This window comes from Monodelphis domestica, chromosome 8 (assembly GCF_027887165.1).
Source record: "Monodelphis domestica isolate mMonDom1 chromosome 8, mMonDom1.pri, whole genome shotgun sequence".
NCBI classification, from domain to species: domain Eukaryota; kingdom Metazoa; phylum Chordata; class Mammalia; order Didelphimorphia; family Didelphidae; genus Monodelphis; species Monodelphis domestica.
In genome coordinates, this window is record NC_077234.1 from 204,550,603 (window position 1) to 204,574,074 (window position 23,472).

The following is a 23,472-nucleotide window of genomic DNA, read 5'->3' on the forward strand; positions in this document are numbered from 1 at the left end:
CAGATCACACGCTGCACGAGAAGATCCAGAGTGAATTTTGGGATGTGGTGATTTGAACTGTGTGGGATTTGAATGCATTTGTTTTGTATGTATACTTTCATGCCAAAGGGGACTGCCCCCTAACTGGCTTTTTGTCAATGCATCTAGCAATTATTGGTCTTGTTCTCTTTTTCTCTTATCCTCAAATTATTGTAATTTCAAATTTGGTATGTTTACAAGACCCAGCGAGAGACTAGTCTTCCTCAGTCCTCAGGGGACATGTAAAATGGAGATTTGAACCCTAGACTTCAATCCCCAGAAGTCCTTGGTATTTCCCAGAATTCCCTATAATCTCACCTGAGTCTCCGCCTGAGCAAGATCACAATGAGTATTTAATTGGTTTTCTGCCTCACAGGGGGTAGGGGGTAGGGGTCTTTGGGGGGAGGGGGAATCTCGGCCATTGCAATGATGTAACTAAGCTAAGTTCAGGCACTCTGAATGGGCTAATCAGTTCTAGGCATGTGGTTTTCTTATTTTGTATTTCTTTATTCCCTGATTTCTAATAATCTTTAATAAACCTCATAAAATAAAATATTTATATTACTAGAGACTAATTTAATTTTTACACTATTCTACTTTTGGAAAGTTCTAATAGTTTGGGTTTCCTTTTCATATAAACAGTAAATCAGTCTCTCAGTCTCTTCTACTCAATGCTCCTACTTTATGTATCTATCTTATCTTTATTCTAGATTCTAAACTTGAGGGAACAAGCTATATAGCATGTTTCATCTTTAAATCCCAGGTATGTAGCACAATGTCTTCTACAGAATGTTGGTAGAATAAAAGAAATTGTCTTAGACTCAGAAAATCTAGGTTCAAATCCCAAGTCTGATATTTTACAGCAGTACTTAACTCTGGACAAATTGGTTTTCTTCTGAGCCTTAATATCCTCATCCATAAAATGAAGAAAATTCTTATACAGTAGCATCACAAGATTGTGAAATTACCTAGCAAACCTAGAAGTGCAATGAAATTTATGGGATTTCTAGAAGTTACATATATATGTTCAAACTGAATCTTTAATGTTTTTCTTTCCCCCTTAAACTCAAACTCTGACTGCTTTTGTGACTAATTGCTCCATACCATTAAACCAAATCATACCAAATCAAAATTTAGTATGAAGTAATAAACAAGAAAAGTCCTTTAGATTTCTTTAAGATATGATGTAATCGCTTCGGGGGAAGCTGGGTAGCTCAGTGGATTGAGAGCCAGGCCTAGAGACGGGAGGTCCTAGGTTCAAATCTGGCCTCAGACACTTCCCAGCTGTGTGACCCTGGGCAAGTCACTTGACCCCCATTGCCTAGCCCTTACCACTCTTCTGCCTTGGAGCCAATACACAGTATTGACTCCAAGACTGAAGTTAAGGGTTAAAAAAAAAAAAGATATGATGTAGCATATACATTATCCCAAAATGCTCAGTACAGTTTTAAGCTATTAAAGCTGAACTAAAATAATCATTCAATCCTAAAACTGCAATAAGACTTTTTGGACATACTACATAATATATTATCTACTCAAATCTCAAAATTAACTGAAATAACCAATTTTATTCTGGACTGCACAACCTCATAAATCCAAGAACTTCCTTACACTTTTTATATTATTCACTAACTTAGTATTGCTAACAGTGATTATTTAAAGAACCCTGTGTTAAGCAAAGCCACACATCATGAACTATCCAGGCAGTTTTTTCTTCTTCCTTCTCTTGTTTTGCTAATTTGGAAGAATTTGGATTTCAAGACAAAATGCTAGTAATATTCTATATCTTCTACTCTAAGAAAAAGGGAGCTGGAAGAAAAGATGAAAATCAATTTATCAGATTTTAATGATTTCTAAAGAGTTTTAAATATCATTTATATAAGTGATGCCATTCCTACATCCTACATTAACAGGTCACCTAATCACTTACATAAGGATTTAAATAAATGTTTTACATAAACTGCTAGCAGCTGCTGAATCAGAAACCAATTTATAAATACACTCACTCTCAAAAGGGAAGTCAAATGATCAATTCTAAAGGATGGATATAATTGGGAGAAACCTGGTACACATAAAATGATCTAAAAGAGTGGTCATTTTACCAGAATACATACCAATATCTGGGTTGAATATTTCCTCCACAACCAGTTGAAAAAACTCTTTGGAAACACCTCCTTCATCAACTCCTTGCTCTCCTTCAAATTCCACATATAACTGCTTCTTCAAGTCTGCAGGATTCTCCATGGCAATCATCTCTAGCTAGTGGTGAAAGAACATACATACAATACAAAATTTAATGGGAAGTATTATGATGGAAATAAAAAAGTAGAAGCAATGAAGGGAAAATTCAAATTGGGAGGTAAGATTCAAAGGTGGAAAATGTATAATGAACTTTCTAGGTGTTAATGATACACTTTAAAGAGAAATTTGAACAGTAGGATCTAAGACATTTTTTACAATATAAGCACAATCTACTTCAATAATTTGTTCTGCCTTCTAGAAGAGGGGAAGAAATAACTAATAAGAAAATAGCACCAAATTGGGTCTGGGTCAATACCATCTATGATCACTAATTTACCATGAAACTGGCATGTAATGGAAAATCAGAATTAATTGTCTGTTAACTTTTAATCACAGGTAGGATATTAGAAGAGAAAGAAGAAAGGAAGACTACAGAAAGGCAAAGTTAATGCTCGATTCATACATAATATTAGTACAGTAGAGTCCCACATCCACTAATGTTCTAAGACCTACCATGGATGATTGAAACTTTGGATATAAACAGACACTTACTGACCCCATATATATATATATATATATATATATATATATATATATATATATGTCCCCCCCCCCCTTTCATATTCCTGCCCCTCAAATCAATGCTGTGCAGTCTCTCATCTCCCTCCCTCACAACCCCCTTCCTCATCAGAGGGGGATAGGGATAGATTTCTGGAACTTCTTAGGGATACTTCCAGAGCTTGAGGTTGACCAAGGATAATTGTAACTATGGAAAGCAAAAACACAGATAAGGGAGGCCCTACTGTACATGCAGTGGAGTACAAACATTTCCAAATGAAATCTGATAAGTGTCATTCATATTTACAGACTACAGAATAAATATGAGCATGTATAAAATGACAACAAGTTCATTCTCAGTAAGATTTATATGTTTGTCACATGGGAACATTTTATGGTCTTAACTACCATCAGTCTTTTACTTACAGTTCCTTCATAATAAGATAAGCCAGTGAAATCATGCCCTTATTTTGTATTTACTCACAGAAAATAGCACATAGTACACTTCAGTGACTTGATACTTAGTATTTGGTGGTTCAAAAGATAGTGTGGTTGGCTTAGAGTCAGGAAGTCTAAGATCAATTCCTGCTTCAGACACTTGGCCGATGATTTGGAACAAATCTTAACTCCCAGCCTCAGTTTCCCAATCTAAAAATTTGGGAGTTAGACTCAATGACATCTAAGGTATATTATAACTTTAAACTTATGATCCTATAATCAATTCTCTTACCTAGCATTTCTGCACAACTAGAATATGAGAAAAACCAATGCTCACAAGGATGATCCTTGTTTATAACTAAGATACTGAAATACCCTCCAAATCCCAGATAAACTATGTTCATAATTGTTTTTGCTAGGTCTATTTTTATTATATTGTTAATTGACTAAAATTGGTAATTGTGTAGTTCTTTATTAGATATATAAGCAATGCCTTTTTCAGTAAAACATTTATGAACATGAAAGTCTCAAGTCCATTAAAAATAGTCTTACTCCAGAAATGAAAGACACAATACTTAACCTGCCTATATTTCTCATGTAAGCAGGTGCACTTATATTGCCCAATGCTTTCAAACTCTAGTTAGCAATATTTCATTTTCAGAGGCAATTTCCAGCCACATAGTAAGCATTGAACAAATGCTTAATGATAGAGTCAAGCACCTATTAGCACTGACTATCCTTTACAAATAGTAAATAACTGCTTTTATCCTTAAGATGGGCTGGGTACTTCAGGAAGATAACAGTGCACCTTGTCTCTGCAATTTGCATTTCAGGTCATTAAAAAAACATGAATTCAGCATTTCTCTTGGATTTAAGTATTCTAATATAAATTTTCTCATAAAATTGCATGTGATTTTAGGACAGGACAGATTTATTTCAGAAAAAGAGCTAATAAATTTTATAACAAAATGCACGTGTCAAAAGGACAATGAAGACATACTAGTCTGAAACAAACATTTTGGAAAGTCTAATACTCACTAATATATTATGATGTTCCTAGACCTTTTCTCTGTCTTATTTGGTTTATAGTTATGGAAAAGCATTCCCTATTCAATTTTGTAAGGTATCTGTTCTAGTCTTCACATGCCTACTCAATTTTGCCACCCTAAGAATGTTGTGGGCTCTGCTAAACCACTTCTCACACTATGACTTATCTCTAGAGTCTGGGTTCATCTTCCTTATCTTCTTATACCTGGCATTCACCCAAATGTAAATTTGTACATGTAAATTTTCTGAACATAAATGCCCATTTAAGTTAATTTATTTTATCCATTATTTCTTACATCTCAATTCCAAAACAATGTTTTCTAGAATGTGTACTAGAGTCTACACTCCTCTAAACATTGTTCAATACATTTTTTAAAATGAAAGAACCATTATTTGCCATTAATAGCCTAATTTTCCTCCACACTGCATGCTTACATTGAGAGAGCTAAAGTTTGATGTGAATGTGACAAGATTTGCCTATATTTTAAAAGAGCACAAAATTATGGTAATAGAAATTAGGATAAGTTACAAAATCAGGAAAGTAAAATCAAAATTGATTTGTAATTTAAGTCAATTAAGACAAGAAACGTGTCATCTTCAAAGGTTTGTTAAGCAAAAATAAAGATTATGTAAAATGTTTAAGTGGGAATAGTTCAACAAACTAAGGAAAAATAGTTTTTAAATATGTTAGGAGAGAACCATTTACATAAAATGATCTACTAATTATAAATAATTCTTATTCTTTCCATAATTCATTATGATTGTTACCATTACTTTGTGCATTTAAAAAGGATTTAATATACCTTACATACTAGTGAATTTGAGGTAATAAAGTGATTTTAAAAAACTAAACAATATAATATCTATCTGTACAGTTTTACTTGTAATAAGTGAAAATGGGAAACAACTTATAATGCCAATAATAAAAACATGGGAAATTAATGTAATGGAATACTAGTAAGATGTAAAAAATGAGAAATATGAACACTAATACATAAATACAAAGGGACATAGATATAGAACAAAGAAAGCAGAATTAGAATATACATTAAGACAATGATACAAAAAAATAACTGACAAAATCTTATAAACACATCGAGGAAAAAGAAATCAAGATAGGGACAAGTAAGCAATTACTATTATTTTGCTACTTTCCTTTCTTTGATCAAAATGTAAATATTTTGGATTTTAAATTCACTTTGTTTACATGTCTGTGTTGAGATTAAGGAAACTTAAAAGCAAAGTCCTCTCCTTTAGTCTAGTGATTATAATTATATTCCTACTCCTACTGAAACTATTGAAACTGAAACTAAAGTCATTCCATACACTTTCAATGGTTCAGAACTGTAAGATTCTTCATTCTTTTTCTTCAACTATGGTTTGCATACACAGAGATAAAATACCAAATTAAAGCTACAGGGCAGAGTCATGTTCCCACACAATGTGGTACAAAATGAAAAAAGTGGAAAGATCTGGCTTTCCTTTAAAACCCGTACTTGCAAAAGATATACCGTTAAACTTTAAAGCACTATGAAAATATTATGTTATTATGATGTTTTTGTACATCTCCCCTCAAGAAGAAAAATAATTATCCATGCTTAGAAGGTGGAATCCATACATTTTAACCTATCCATTTAACCTATCCCTGATAAATATGTAGAGCCCTGATTATGAAGGCTTTCTATTTCTAGTCCTAGTTCTACCAATAACTGGTTTAAGTCCCTTGGTCATAGCTTCCTAATGTGTAAAATAGAGAAGTTGGATGAAATAGTCTCCAAGAGCCTTTCAAGCTCTCCTATTTTATGATTCTATAAGGCTTAATGATTACTGCTTGATGCCCCATTCTCTTTTTCATTTATTTTATAAAACATATGCAGGTTATGAATCTTTATCTAGTTCAAGGTAAAATTTTGCTAAAATTTCTCTGAACTTTGTATTTTATCCTTTTTATCTTTGGTAATTACTGATATGCTATATGTTTATTTTTCTTTAAACAAATGAGATTATTTTAACCTGCCTAGAGAAAGCACCTGCAATTTTAGAGAGAAAGTGGTCATTTGAAAGATGATCTTCAAATACCACTCTCAAACAGTTTTATAGATAATTTTGACTTTTAGGTGGGTAAATGCGGTATATATGAGTAAATCTTAATTTATTATTTCATCACAAATTTGGAAGTGGTTAGAAATTCATCTGTCAATAAAATTAACTGTCTTGTATTTATATTCACTTAGCCACAGTTTGATGTTTTAGGTCTTTCTTAGCCAAAATAATATATTTTAATTTCCAAATCTCTGAAGGTATGAAAAACAAAGGACAATACAGCAAACTTACCATTAATAGTTCTTCTTAAATGGGTTTTGGCCTCATTCCTCCAGAACTGGAGACAGTGATAATTTTATGAGGACATGCTATATATTTTAAACTTTAACCATGGCCAACATTACATGTGAGTAAGGACTGGTTGGAGTTACTGGTTATATTGTGAGAGGACTTGGGGAGAGGCTAAGGCCCAAGTTCATGACAAATGTTTTCAAGTATCTGATGGCCCATCTTTTAGAAGATGGAATAGATCTAGGACCAGAGTTACAACTGGACCCTCTGCTTTTCAGATGAGAGAACTGAAGCCCAGAGAGATTAAGTAAGGACTTTCCCTAATGTCCCACAGGAAATGAGTGACAAAAACTCCAGCGCTAAGTCCTCCTGATTCACATGTAGTTCCTTTCCACTGTTGTATGCTATTCTGTTTGGCCCAGAGCCTTGTTCTATTGAACAAGGAATTGGTGGATACTGCTGAAAGATTTTAGCTTAATGTAAGGAATAACATTCCAACAATTAGAAATATCCGTCAGTGAACTTTTTTCTTTTTGCCTTTGGAGTTTGGTGACCCTCAATGGAAGAGTGATTGTCCAAGTGTAGATTGTATTAGAGGGTCTTTGAAGCCCCTACTAATTGTGAGATTCCTTCATTTTTTAAGGAAAGGAAGTTGAGAACACTAGTTTTCCCCCCTCTAAGTCTTTAAAGTCCTTTACAGTAAGATTTCATTATTATTTGAAGGGTAGGCATAATTACTGCCCAAGTAGCAGTAGTATCCACAGAGCTAAAAAGAACAAAGGAATATACCAAAAAGTCCTAATATCTAGTTTTGTCCTCTGGAACCCCTATCTACCTTGAAAATACCATATTATTACATATATACACAGTGTCTAAATTTCAACCAAACACTCTAAATTTGTAGGAATTTGCTGATTGAAAATTAGTTATTTAAATCATGTGGTTCTGAATCACATGGTTAAACTGGAAAAAAAAAAAGATAAGTAAGCTCAAATCTGAAGGGAAGATGTATTTTTCTTTTCTTTAAACCCTTACCTTCTATCTTAGAATTGATACTAAGTACTAGTTCCAAGGCAGAAAAGTGGTAAAGACTAGGCAACTAGGGTTAAGTGACTTGCCCAGAGTCATATTGCTAGGAAATGTATGAGAATAGATTTAAACCCAGGACCTCTTTTTCTCAGGTCTGGCTTTCTATCCACTGAGCCCCTTAGTTGCCCTGAGAGATGTATATCTGTCATTTGTCTGCTCTAAGGCTTTTTGCCACTATCCAATGAACTTCTGTTTTGCAAAGAGAACCAGGGAACTAGTCCTCTAGTATTAAGAAACTTTTTATTTTACAATTAGTAAAACAGATTTGCCTAATTGTGTAATTACCAAGTTAATTAAGATTTACCTATGAATTTAGAACTTAAATCTCTGCATTCTACCAATCCAAGTTAGCATCTTCTCTGCAATTGATATTCTATATGAGTTAGTTAGAACACTAAGAAGCTGTGACTTGTTCAAGGTCACAAAGCCAATAAGTATCAGAAACAGGTCTTCCTAGCTTCAAGGTTACTCTACTTATCTATCTACTAGGTCAAACTACATAATCAAAGTCTACTATAACTTCTAAAAAATAACTCTACCACATGATTATTGATTCCATTAGTGTAAACTATTGATCTTTATTCCTTGAGTAGGTAAGATATTCAATTTGTTCGAAACCAGAACAAAAAGTATTTTTCCATGATGAAACTACAATAAAGTTGTTTTTTAAAATTAGTTTGAGCAAAATAACATGGATCAAATTTATTTAGTGATTTTAAAATACTATAATATAGCATAATTAATTTTCCATCATTCTAGAGCCAATTTTTGTCCCTTCCTCCTAATATTTTTATTTATGTCATTTCTACTATTTTACCCATAGTTCCATGTGATGATTTGCAGAAAGAAGATGATAAAAGGCCATTTCTTTCAGTTTCCTGGGTTCATAGTGATAATTTGGAATCATTTTGTAGTTTTCATTCACCTGTACTAGCCTTGTCCTCCATTAGCAAAAATAATTGAAAGTAAGGCGTAAAAATCTCTAGATAAGCCAGGCCCTGCACTAAGTACAGGGGATATATAAAAGAAAGGCAAAATTATAGTCTCATTGTCAAGGAGTTCACATTCTAAATTCAGAAAGTAGAGGCAAGTATAGTATTGTGGAGGGCAGGGAAAGGCCTTTTGTAGAAAGTGGGATCTGAGCTGCATAGTATGATACTGGACTTGGGAAAACCTGGGTCCAAATCCAAGCTATTGACTATTTTTATGGTCCCAGGCAAAGCTTTTCCCCTTTCTCTGAGAGGGCCACAATTTCCTTATCTGTAAACTGAGTGAGCTTGAATAGATCTGAGGTACCCTTTTAGCTCTAAATCTTATGATTCACATATAATGTTTGAAAAAAGAATTGTCAGTAATGCAAGTAAATGATGCCTGCTTATTGTCTGTACTGGAGCCACTAATCATCTTTCTCTTCTAATGTTTGTGGCCTTTGCCTCTGGATTTGGGGTATCTTCTACTGCCTTTAATTTCTCTTTTAAATTTAAATTATCCAACACTTGGAACTGGCTGATAGAACACTTTTATTATGCTCTTGCAGAAATGAAAAACTCTATTCTCTTCTAGTAAAAGAGGAAACTCGTATATTAATGTAAAGACATATCTTTTGTTTGTAAAGAATATAAAATTGATAACTTTGAATTTGATGGGCAAAAGTCATAGTCCTACTGCATTACTCAAGAGAAGAAATTAAATTGTGTCTATGGTTTCTACACTCACCATCACTTCCATATTACAGTATGCTCTCATCTTGACATACTACATATTCCCAAATAGTTATAAAATCAATTCAGCATATAGAACCATACATTGGCTTCTCCATCTTTCCTATCACTGATTTGCTAATATTCTAGCATGCGTTTCATATTATCACATGACTTACCCGGACGAGTGCATCATCTATGATATGATCACGTCTGACTTTGAGTCGTAAATATGGATTCAACTGTTGTCCTTGAACTAAGCTGTAGAGAACAGTAATGCGTCGTTCACTGTACATGCGGATTCTATTATCATAATACAATCCCAAGTTCTTGGTGACAGCATTCAATATAAAGGGACAAGTCATAAAAGAGAATTTGTTTTCTGTTTCTACCTTGAAAAAAGTGTAATCTTTGTCCATTTCTAGAACATCATTCAGTGGTTCATTAATAAACTCTTCAAAAGGGATAAGTGGTTTTCTGCAATCTATAGTTTTAACACCAAGTTCAGTTTCTAGTGGGTCTACTCGAGGACCCTTCTTGTTTCTTCTCTCCTCTCCCAAAAGCTCCTGAAGTGTCAATTCACTGGATTCTGGGATGGGCTCTTCATCTTCCTCTTCATTATGATCTGTATCTACTTCTCCTCCTACTACATTTGCATAGTAAACCATTTTCAAGCACTTTGAAGCAGCAACAATGGCATCATCATCGTTCACTAGATTACGACTATTAAATTCATTGCTTATGACTTTGTAAGTAATTAACTGTTGAAACGTTTCCATCATTCGCCGAATCTGGTCTGCACTGTATTTAGACCATAGTCTAACCAGTTTTGCTTGAGCTGCAAGCGGTAATTTGCTCATTGCTTTGCAAAACAATGGCAAAGCCATTTCCAGATATTCAGGGCTATGAAGATTTCCATTCTCCATGACAATAATGAACAAATTCAGATAATTAGGATCCCGAGAGTACACATTGTGATAAGTCAAGTCACATTCCACATTAGGTGACAAGTACACAAGTGCATTAAGAAAGGCAGTTTCTATTTTTTCATTAGAAAGTAATCTGTTGTAGACTCTTCTGATTGCTTCAATATCCACGGATACTTCATCAGGGCCTAACTTTTGTAAGTTGTTATCTCCTTGAGAGTTGCTATCACCTATCCTTGAGGATGATGCTTCTGAATCTTCCTCCATAGCAGCAGCAGAACATGCAGCTTTTTCCTTTTCATCTTCATCCTTGTCTTCATCCTTTCCTTGAAGAGATTTAAGTTCTTCCTTTGTATGTTGTTTAGCTTTACGGAAGCTCTGTACCAAGGCCTCAGCACTAGAAAATACTCTTCCAATAACTCGTATTAAAGGGGAAAAATCCTCTTTCTCTCTACATAATTCAAGAATTTCGTATACCTTTTCTTCTGTTAAGTAAGTCACATCTATAAAGTTAGGGGAAGAAAAAAGAAAGACATTTTTATAAATCAAATATTCACTTTTCAAAAATATCTAATAAAAAAGCAAAGATAAATACTTTGTAATCAATACTGTTAATGCTTGATGACTCAAAAAAGTAACTATGCACTCCTAGGATACATTTTAAACACTTAGAATATAGTTTATTCTGTGTAATTCTATGTTATCCTGCATAATATGGTAATCAGTCCCAGACCAAAGAAAATATTCAGTGTGACTGAGGATAATGTGGTCATTTCATGGGTTTTTAAATTTACATTAATTGAAATGTAGCTATATAAACAAAAATACAAATAAAATTTTATGACTATGCATTTTCACTCCAGCTTAATAAATATATTAAATCAAATCTAAATAAACGAAATGAATAAATAAGTAAAGTTCATTTTTGTCAACCTTCCCAAATTCTCTCACTGAAATCTGAACTCTGGGGCCCTGGGTTTTGTTTTACCCAGACCGTTTCTAGATCAACTTTATTAATGGTCTTATCCTATTAGATTGTAAACTCTTTGAATATAGGGATTGTCTTGTTTACTTATACTTACATTCCTAATGTTTAGCACGTTTTGGGGTATCTCGTAAGCACTTAATAAATGCTTTTAAAAAATTATTTCATTAGTTCATGTTTCAACAATATAAAACATGAAGAACTTGAAAACAAGTAAAATAAATACTTAAAAGTTTTTTTAATCTTAATGACAATTGTCCTTTTTATATGGAAATGATTATTATTACATCAATCAAATTTATATTGAAACTTCATTTTATGTCCAAAATAGCTAATTTGGCAAGTCTCTTTCTTGTCATCCCCTTCATTCTAATAACTTCCTCTTGTTTCATTTCCCATGTAAAAGGAAAGTAGAAAAGATATCCCTGTTCCCAAACTGGAAATAGAGCCCTACAGTTTTATTAGCTCCATTTCTACTTCCATATGCAAACACAATAATGTCTTTTATTTTTTTTTCTATTTTATTCCAGATGTTTTCCAGAAAAAATGCTTCAGTGAATTGAATAACAGAATCTTAAAGAATTGAAAAGCTGATAAAGACTTTGGTATAGATGAGGAAAATGAGACCTAATTGAAACTAAGTGACTTTTCCAAAGTCAACCACCTTCATAGGCAGAATCTAGAACTGTAGTTCCCTAACCTCAAGAAATGCTCTTTCAACCATGTCATGCTATCTCATACGTCTTCAGTTTCGAATCAAAAAAGGCAGCATACTATGTATATGGTCATAGGAATAGAGCTGGAAGGGAACTTATAGAATATCTCATCTAAATTCTTTAGGAAACTGAAGCCTAGAAAGGTTAAGTGATTTGCCCAAGGCCATACCACTAGAAAGTATGGGGCCTTGAAGTAGAATTCACTACTTACTACATAATTAGTGGGAGTAGGGAGGATTCCTGTTTCAGTCTAAGGTATGGGAATAGAGGATTAAAATAAATTATTGTTTAAAGGATTTTCAAACTAGAGCTCTTTTCCCTGAAGAAAAGGGAACAGTGAGCAACTGGTGTAAATATTAGGCAAAATGATAAAGAAAGGAACCACTGAATATGTATGAGGGACAGAAAAGGGAGTAATTTTTGATCAGCTGCAAGGTACATCCTACAGGTAAGGTCAAAATGACTGTGGAAGGTATTGAATGTCAGGCAAAAGGAGTTTTCATTTTATTCCAAAGCCAATAGGAAACCACTAGAGAATTTTGAGTAGAGGAATACTATGATGAGGTCTGTATAAGAACAGATTAGAGAGAGCACTGACTGGGCTGTAGGCAGGAAGACTGAGACAACTAGCACTTATGTGACTTTAGATGAGTCACTTAAATCTCTGTGGGCCTCAATTTACTCACCTGTGAAATGAGAAAGTTGGATAAGATAATCTCTAAGGTTCTTTCTCCTTTTATATTTTATTACTAGTTTGAAGGCTATTACATGTAGGCAAGTAATAAGGGGGCTTTATAGTACTAGGTAGTCTTAGTAGCAGTAGTAGCAGCAGCAACAGCAGCAATTCACATTTACATGGCACTCAAGGTTTTTATAGAACATTACATATAATCTTATTTGCTAGTAGGGTGATGGAAACAAGAATATAAAGGAAGTAATATAAGGAATATACTATTATATGGGGCAGTTAGATGGCTTAGTGGATAAACAGCCAGGCTTGGAGATGGGAGATCCTGGTTTCAAATCTGGTTCAGATATTTCAGAGCTATGTGATCCCGAGCATGTTACTTAACCTCAAATACCCAGTCCTTACTGCTCTTCAGCTGTAGAATCAATATTTAGTAATGATTTTAAGACAGAAGGTGAGGGTTAAAAAATATCCTACAGTTAAATTGAGATACCCACATTACTTCAAATACATATTAACTGAAATAAAGTGACAAGGACAGAGATACTTTATAGTTTCCATCATTTCCTCCTACCATCTCTAAAGTATACAGAAGAGCTCTTATCCCTTCTTTCTCCCAACTTCTCCAAGTATTTGACAGATCACACGATAGTACTGGTAAGCATCAGGTACTCGGCAAAGAGATCTATGGTGGCTGCTTATAATAGAAATAGTCCCCAAACAAGGACTGAACCTCATTCTCCCCATACCACCTCCAAATACTACTGTGGTTTTACCAGATTCCTGGCCCTACATTTAGGAAAAAGCTCATTAATGTAATGGTGTCAAAGAGGTCAGAACTTATGGGATGGGATGAAACATTGTAATCTCTGTCAACTCATCTAATATGAAATTAAAAGATTCTTCTGTGCCAGGCAAAGTCAGCCTCTATTTCTCATTCTTGACTAGGCTTTCTCCCTGGGTTTAGTGTATAGGTGGCATCAAATTATATAAGAATATAAATTCAGGCCTAGCAAGAAATTTGGAAATGTCTGTCCTTCAATGGTAAAATAATCAATTTTAAGAAAGATTAAATTATCTCCCAAATCAATAATCCAATAAAGTATTTCTAAAAACATATATTTAGGATGGTGAAAAGATGTACAATACTTCCAATTCATGTCAGGATTGGCTGAAGGATCTGGAGAAGAGAAGCTAAGGGGAAGGGATGGATTGTGAAGGAAGGTAGCTATTCTTAAGTATTTGGAAAACTAACTTATAGAAGGGTTAGATCTTTTCTTCTTAGCCCTACAGAGCAAACTTTACAGGTATGTCTAAAAAATCAAATTTTATCTTGATGGACAGAAAAATTTACTAATACTTTTAAGTTGTCTCAAAATAAAATGGACTGCCTCTAGGAAATCATGAGTTCCCTATTTCTAGTTCTTAGCAGAGATCAAAAGACTTTGTCAGAAATGTTACAGATGAAATTCATAATTTAGATAGGTAGAAGTTGGACTAGATGACCACTGGGGTTCATTCAATTTAAAATCTTGTGTGCTTTACAATGACACTAATTAAAGCAAGTTTCTAACTTTAAAGCACATTAAAAAAACACGTGGAACTTAGCAGAAAAAACTTATCAATCACTTTATGATTATGGGGAGAATTCAACACATAAGCCAACTTAAGAAAATATATAGTTCAAAACTGTTAAAAATAAAGTGTTAGGGTTGATGATTGCTAACAAAATAGGAAAAGTACAGTTAGAAATCATCTTAGCATGACTCATCCATATTATCTAAACATACATTTGGGAATCCAATAGTTTTTTGTGTTTTTTTTTTTAAGTTAGTTAATTTCTTAATTCCCAGAAAAATGATAGCCTAAAGTAAGGACAACTCTATCATTGCTTTCCATAAAAGTTTATCCAAAACAAAAGAGTAACAAGGAGGTCTAAGATTCCTTGACTAATAAAATAATTCTCATGCCAAGAAGAGACATGACAACCAAGGGCAATAACAGGTTAGAATATAAACTATCACCAGTATCTCATAAAATATATGTAGAGTTAACCAAAAGTTGGTGTCAATTTCAATGAAGTAAAATTCCCTTGTAAGATTGGAAGGAGGGGAAAAAGTGAGTCCTTTAGAAAGCCACAACCTGTCTGGGCCACAGTTTCGTTATATGTAAACTAAGGGAGCTGACCTAGATGATTTTCTAATTCCCTTCTGACTCTAGGCTTGGCTCTCTTTCTATTGAGCCTTTTAGCTGCTCCCATAAGTCACTCTTGTTTCTTTTCCCTGAATTTGATTTTCCCAATTTTTTAAATATAATTAGTCTTGGCAGCACCTTATTTCATTTTTAAAGATTTCAGAGATAGGGAGGATTTCATGACCTAATATTTTAGTAATAAAATCAGCTCAAAAGAGATGATTCATTTATTATTATCTATAATAAAAATAACAAAACAGAAAGAATGAAAGCAAGAGGTTAACTAAGAATGAACATTAAAAAAAAAGTTAAAATCCTATCAGGATGTCAATAAGGCAAAATTTAAGTATAAGCTGAGGCTTTTGGTAAATTCTAAAGACAATGAGAGCTTTTTAATTATACTTAATCAAAGAAAGATCCCAATGAAGGAACTAATACCTGGAGATGGGACAAATGCTAAGCCATTTTTTAAAGAGGAAAAAAGTGCATTCTTCAGACTTGTCAATTTTATTTCAGTTCCTAGAAAAACTGTAAAAAAGATTATGAAAGACTAAGCTATTTGGCACTTAAAAAGGGAATAATAGGAACCATGACTCTCAGAATATACCAAAAAAAAAAAGGACAAAGGCATGTTGGATAAACCTGATTTTGTTACTTGATATGGTAGGTAAATTATATTAAGTGAATGTCTTAGACACAGTCTATCTAGATTTCAACAAGGAACAATCAGTTTGCCTCAGTTTACTTAACTCTAAAATAGGAATTGTACATCTCAAGGTTGTTGTGAGGCTCCAATGAGATAATATTGATAAAGTGCACAAAGTAGGCAAGGCACTATATAAGCATTATTATCTTCACTACTTTCACCATTATCATAATAACTCTTTGTATTTTTGTATTACCATTAGAGGGAGTGTCATATCTAAATTTCTTCCCTCTTATTCTTTTGTATAGTACAAACAGAAGGCATTTAACTGAATAAACTTGAAGAAAGATGGACTGCCCTAAGGCTTTGTATCGCTCGGTTCTGTACAATATTTTTGCAAATTAATATTACTTGGGGACTGACAAAACTGGTGGCAATTAACAAGCTAAATTTAACAGGAATAAATGTGAAGACCTACACTTAATTTTTTAAAAAATCATCTGCAAAAGTGGGAGATGATCTTATGTGGCTAGAAAACAGTTTATAAGGGAAAGTGGTCTTTAAACTGGCTGAGTGCAAGTGCAATAAGTCAGCATTGTGTTATAGTAACTTCCAAGAATTAATATGTTCTCTTAGGTAGCATTAATAGAAAACATCCAAAATCTTTGGAGTTAATTGTACCACCATAATCTGTTCCAGGGACTGTTCCAGGGAAGACCACATCTGGAACCATGTCCATTTCTGGACCCTTTTTAGAAGTTATTGAGAAAATGAGGCACATTAGTAAGGTAGTAACCAGGACAGTGAGAAAGGAACTAGTACAAATTCAAAGGCCACACTATTTTATATAGCAAGGAGGAAACTTGCAGAAATCTTTATTCCCAGAACTGATATAAGTTAAAAAATACTTAAATGAAATCAGATAAATCCATAAATTATAAGGATATAAGGTTTTCAAGAGGAGCTATGGCTTCATGAAGCTGATACCAGGGAAAATAATGATGCTCTTCCACAAATAGTGCCAGTGATAGAAACAGAATCTCTAAAATAGTCATTTTATGTTCTTATTTACATAGATCCTGATAAAAACACTTTAGCATACTGTCTTCCTAAAAGACATATAATTATATTTTATATATAATAAAAATGGGCAATCTGAGTACAAATAGTTTCCTTTCTAAATTCCAAATTCAATCATTAAAGTCTGAGAAACAAAACCACTAAAGATTCGAGGTCCACAATGGCAATATCTCAAGAGCCCACATACGATTCCTAATTGGTATAATCATTTATATATAATATTGCATAAAATTAACGGTAAAGTCTAAGAGATAACACTAGGATATAATTTAATGGTATCACAGAAAGGTCACTAGTCATATATATTCCTAAAATGTATCTTCAGTGATAGGTTTCCAAGAATTGTAGGCAAAACAGTGGGTGAAGTAGAGCATATATTGCTTTTTGCTGGAGAAATGCTTTCAGCACAAAAATCAGAATAGTCACAGATTTGAATTTACTTGGTTATTGACAATGAGCACTTAACATTTGGGGTCAGTTTTTTAAACTGTAAAAATGGGAATAATAAATACACAACTTACCTCCTAGATATGTGAAAAAAACACTAAATCTCAAAGTATTATATAAATATGAATAATCTCTATGAATTTGCTCAGTCTTTGCTTCAAAAAATAATTTGAGAAACCACTTCAGTGATTTGCTATTACCTGCAGGATCAAATATAAAATTCTATAACACTTGAAGCCCTTCATGGCTTGGCCTAGACTGGCCTTTTAAAGCTCCCTTTCTGGACTGCTAACAGTTTCCTTCTCTGTATACATTCTACAATTGAACTCTGCTTATTGTCCTCCCATAGGTCATTCTGTGCCTTTGTATCAAAGTGGCTTCATTGGTGCAGTGCACTCCAGGATCTGTTCTTCCTACTGGATACCCCAGCTTCCTTCAAGCCCCAGTTTAGGTTCTGCCTTATGCATAATGCCTGTCCCTGTGCCCTTTCCTTTTAGTGCCTTCTCTTAGATGTGACCATTTATCTACTTGGCTGTACTTATGCTGTATGGACAGAGTTGTTGTTAGCATGTTTTCTTTCTCATTAGAAAGCAAACTTGGTGAGGGTAGGGACTGGGCATTTGTCTTTCTTTATAACCTCAAATCTTAGCACAGATGAACTGCTTACTGATAGATCATTATCCATTTTTCCTACTAAATTCCTTTTAACCCCCCCATCATTAGTATCTGCCAAGACAGAATGAAATCTTCCTCTCTCATGTCTGAGACCATTGGATTAAGAATCAGTAGAACTTATCCCTCCCAATTCATAAACATCTCTGGCATTTACCTTCTGCTTTACCACTCCCATCCTAGATCAATCAGGCTGTTCAGACTACTAAAACCCCTTTAATCAGTCATTGGGGCTCCAGTTTCTGCCTCCTTAGCCCATGTCACACAAATGGCATCTTCTTCCTCATAAAGCTTCAGTGGTTCCCACATTTAAACTTATCAATGAAGGCTTTTCACAACCATTCTACCTATTTTCATGCTTTTCCCTTAAGCCGAATAAGTAGCTCTTCACAAGCCACCACCACTTTCTTGAGCAATCTCAAAGCCTCTGTTATGAAAAGTCAAAATGGACTTCTTTCCTTTAATCTCTGCCTATTTGAAGCTTTTCCCTTTCAGACTCAATCCAGGTGCTACTTTTTCCATGATAATTTCACTGATCTCTCCTACCAACACCCAAACCCAACCAAAATAGATTCTTTTCACTATTTGATCTCGTTTGATATAATTATTTGCACTATAATTATTTGTGCATATGTCTCATCCCCATAAATTTGTAATTTTTATCTTTGAAAGCGTATGCTTACTAAATGTTTGATTTAATTAAAATCTCAACTCCCTTTCTTTTGGAAAAGGCTGATTTTGTTGGCCTTGCCCACCTCCTGAAAGAAGGTGGTTGAAGAAGCTAGATGGTATAATGGTTAGAGTACCAAATTTATAGTAAGGAAAATTAGTTAAAATTTTGCCTCAGAGATATTTAATAGTTTTGTGACCATGGGCAAGTCAGCTTTAATTTCTTCAAATGTAAAATGGGGTTAATAATATAACCAACACAAAGGGTTGTAGGGATCAAATGAAATAGCATAATGTACTTCACAAATCATAAAGTGCTATTTAGCTAACATTATGTTGTGAATCAAAGTATTAAAATATGTTAACAATACTTGGAAAACTGTTAAATGATAAAAAATGATTTGTCTGGGATGGAGGGAGGGGGGTTAAGTGAGAGAAATTGTTAAAAGTAATGGTTTAAAATACGGTTCAGTGTCTATGACCTCCAATTACCCTTGGAATTATTATCAATCAAGATTTAAGAATCTTGTTTTAATTACAAATAAAACATGCACATAAACTAGGTCTCCACTGTTCTCTACCCTTCTGTATCACTGTGTCACAATTACTATGAAAAGCAGAAATAGTGTAGGGGAGTGTAAAGGGATAGACTTAAGCAGGACCACTGCATTATATAACCTATATGCCTTTCTCCATTATTTCCTGAATTTTGGTAGATCCCATTTGTTAAAATGCCATCTCAGGAAGGTACATCAACATGGATTCACAACCATCTTCCTTTAAAAATTTAAGTTTCTGTAGGTCAGGAATTCATAACCTGGAGTCGATGGACTTCATTTTTTAAAACCCATATCCCATCTGGGAATGTATATTAAGTATCACCTGCATGTGATAAGGACTAGGCAATTTAAGTGACTTGCCTAGTCATATAGCTAGGAAGTGTCTAAGGTTTGATTTGAACCCAGGACCTCTGGTCTCCAGGAGTGGCTCTCTATTCACTGAGCAACCCATCTGCAATCATGAACTTTTAAAATAATTTTTAAAAAATTAATTTTAAAAACATGTCTCTCTCTCTCTCTCTCTCTCTCTCTCTCTCTCTCTCTCTCTCTCTCTCTCTCTCTCTCTCTCACACACACACACACACACACACACACACACACACACACACACACACACGTTTTGGAAACTGTTCTAGTTGGATGAAAGGGCTTTGATGCACTGGTTCAGTGCAAATAAAATTTAAGATTGCTTATCCTCTCTAGACCTCATTTATATATTTATATATATAAAATGGTAAGTAGGACTAGATGAGCTCTAAGGTTTCCCCTTTAATCTATATTACATTTAGTTATATATCAGTACAAATAAGTTCAACTGAATTACTATTTTACTAACATTTAGTTGAAACAAGTTACCTAAAAGGATGGGGATTGGTAGGTAAATAATATTGAAATGTGGGGCATTTTGAAGAGTATACAGGTATGAGAATGTTAACTTATGTATCTAGTGTCCTTATGTCTACAAATAGCCTCTGAAATGGATATAAAGAGGGGTACAAAGGGTGCCAAAAGAAACTTCTATTTCTGAATTTCAACTAAGGGTAATGCTGCAGACAGAATAGAACTCTTTTATTTCCTTTTGTACCATATAATCTTTGATTCTAGAACAAAAATTAATTATATACAGAGTTACATTGGAATATAATTCATTCACAAACTGCAAGCCTACCAATTCTTTTAAGAATATAACCAGCATCAAATTCTCTCATAAGAGCTTTCAGTGTCCAATTTCTCCTTCACGGAGTTTTAATGATCATCAAAAAGGTGGCAGGAAATAGGATTTTATTCTGTCAATCCCAAGTGGACTTTTCACAAAAGTGTGCGTTAAGGGGGAAAAAAATCCAAACTACTCTCAATGTTGAACCCAAGTCTTTACTTTCTTTTTAGCTGTGCCTTTATGTATCTTCTAATGGAATGAGAATGTGCACATTAAAAACTCATGTTCTAGAAGTGCTTGGGTGACTAGGTCACTGTTCCAACCATTATAGGAAATTTTGCTTTATAGATACAGCTTCCTCATTTATTTACCACCCTGGCTCAATCATGGTGCTTGAATCCCAAGGAAGAAATAAAAGAGGAATTAAGAGCAACTGAGTTAGAGTCAAGTAGATCAAGATTCAGGTGAGTTAGTCTCCAGATTCATTTACATTAATAACTTACTGAATGATCTCATCTTTAGAATGGAGAAGATGAGGTATGCCCTAGCGTACTGATTTCATTGAACTGATGATATATGTCAAATACATTGAAAAGCATGTATACCAAATAAAGCCAAGATAACCAGACCTTATTATTATTTTGATTAATAATGAATTCCTTTCTTTCTTTCTTTTTTTAAATTCCTGTTCTAAAAAAATAACACCCAACTAAAAGAAAGTCTATTGGATTTTGTACTTAAGCTTTCCATTTTAAACAAGTTGACTGATTTAAAATAATATCAAAACCACATTTTTCATTCTCCTATGCTGTTTGGATATCCTTGCTTAGATATAACTAATACTTCAAGATTCATCTTCATGATGATTTTTATAGTAAAACAAAAAAAGATTTAGTTAAACTTGTTTCAAAATACATTTCATAAAATTTCTATTAAAACCTGGCTAAGAATAATTTGAAAGGCATGTTTATATGTTTATAAACTTCAAAACTATAAACAGATAGGGAGGGGCATTAAAAAAAAACCAACCATTTTTAAAAGTCACTTCCTGATACTTAACCTTAAAGATTCCAATAAAGTTGACCAAAAAAAAAAAATCTACCTTAACACCAAATATTCATCAGTAACACTCAAAAAGATCTAAATGTCTGGAAGGGAGAATATAGCCAGGGGATCCTCATGCTCTTCTATTATATCATTTCATCTTCAAATTTGCTAACAAGACAAACGACTGTTTTGCCACTAACTCTAAAAGGTAGGGGTCTTTTGTTTGTTTTTTTAAAGCAATTCTGGGCTCTAGCTCACAAGATTGAAGTGTGAAAGTTCCTGAAAGATGACCTATTCCATAATCATCATTTTATAGATTAGGGTATAGGGAGAACATGTAACATGAAAGTAAAAAGTTTGTGACAAAACTGACGCTAGAATAGGGGTTGTTCTGACTCTAAAAGTTCAAAATTTTGAATCCAAAGTTCTTTTTTTCTGAGTTCTATCAAAGTTCCACTTTAAGTTATAATGCAATTTGACCTTTAGGATGTATCTATATCAGAAGGAAAGAAAGCAAATCATTTTGTAGCTAGGTGTACTTTAAACTGGGCAAAGATTAGGAAAAAAATTTTTCTATTACCCATTTCCCATGTTTCTAAATTCAGCTTAAGGAAAGCTTATTATAATGATAAAAACTTTTCAATAAAAAATTCCATATTTCTAAAAACATTTTTGAGGGAAAAAAGGTATTTTACACAAATAAGAAAAAAACTTTGGGAGAATATTGTAAGTTTTCACCTACTTGAAGATATGACCATAAAATTTCCTTCCAGTTTCCCACAAACTCAGTTGGTGTATACAATAGTAGTTCACATAAAGGGGGCCAATGAAAGAAAACAAGGATTATATTATATTTTAAAAAATAATAGAGGGAGCATTGAGCCTTTTTAACTCCAAAATTATAAACCTACTGCTAAAATTGTTACTGATATTGTAGAAAAGGCTAAAAGCACTCAATAATCTTTATAGCTAACATAGCTAGACATACTTATTAAATATTTCCATAAATGATCATAAATGTCAAGTTACTAAAAGAAATACTGCAAATAACTCTACAACCATGAAAGTAAATTTAGAGTTAACAATTTAAAACAATGTTCTAATATTTACCTATCTGAAACAGTGATTGATTCATTTAGAAAGTCTTCCTCATGAAGGTTGTAAACAGGGCAGTAGAAACATTTTTATTGAGGATGTTGAAATTTTGATTATTAAAATTTTCAGGTCGACTTTTCTTTCTCCTGCAGCTTTTATTTTTTGAAGGCAGCTCCCCATTAAACTAGGACAAAGAGCTTAAAGTTCTTTTGGTTAAAGTGGAGATCTGCTTCTAGAATCACTTTTTCCAAGAATCCCTTGAAGAGTCTTTTCTTGGAGAACTTGAAGAGGTCTTCATTAAGTGTTCAGCTTATAAATCTATCTTCCAGGTTCATAGACACAGGTAGAAATTGAATAATGAGCCAATATTCCTTTTCTTTGTGATCATAAATATAATTTCGTGATAAAAATAGGCTTCCTGTAAGAAATAGTACTTAATTGGACAAATCTTTTTTTTTCTTTTTCTATAGACTACAGTAATGAGAGAAGGCACCCTTGGTTTATTTACCTTTTTATTCAACTTGGAAACTTGTAAAGTTTTAAAAGCACCTATGTATACTTAAATGCTTTATAAATATTCATTAGTAATAATTTTTACAGTGAAGTTAAGATTATGAGTTTAACATTTAGTTCAGAATTAGACCAGAGAATTCACAGTTGTTCAAGAATTAGCATATATTGCATGAGATGTTATAAAAATAAACTTTTATGTCTTTATATTATATTCTGTGTGTAGTTACCCTCCAGGGTTTCTTATTTTTCTGCTTCCCTCCATTTCTCTTCACCACACACACTGTGGAGAAGATAGTCTAATTCTTTAACAGACTGACTTGTCTCCCTTCGGGATGGTCACTTTTATTAAGGCTGAAAGGTTATGTGATGAAAAGACTGGTTCCAGTGAACAGTTTGTACATTTATTCAGTGAATGGGAAATGGAGGATTAACAACATTATGTCTCAACTTCCCCTTCCATCCAAGCCCAGAGTGCCAGAAAATGTGCCTGTGACAAAAATGGAACAGTTGTCAAGACTTTTGTTCTAATACTCAATAGGGATACATACAACTCTTCTCTCCTACATGCTGCTGATTTTTCTACTGTACTCACTACTCTCTGCCTTCTCTATTTTTGTCAAGGATACAATCAACTTTTCTGGTTCACAATCCTGA

At 33.6% G+C, this 23,472-nt stretch overlaps 1 protein-coding gene across 8 annotated transcripts in view; it reads right to left on the reverse strand.

Annotated features, from left to right (window-relative positions):
- Nucleotides 1–23,472, reverse strand: part of UBE3A (ubiquitin protein ligase E3A) — a 109,377-nt gene that overhangs the window by 20,537 nt on the left and 65,368 nt on the right. For all 8 annotated transcript variants that reach the window (XM_056807198.1, XM_016424834.2, XM_016424833.2 and 5 more), the window contains 2 exons: nt 9,605–10,854; nt 2,133–2,277 (listed from right to left, as the gene is read on the reverse strand). In XM_056807198.1, the coding sequence (XP_056663176.1) occupies nt 2,133–2,277; nt 9,605–10,854 (1,395 nt within the window). The remainder of the gene's footprint in view (nt 1–2,132; nt 2,278–9,604; nt 10,855–23,472) is intronic.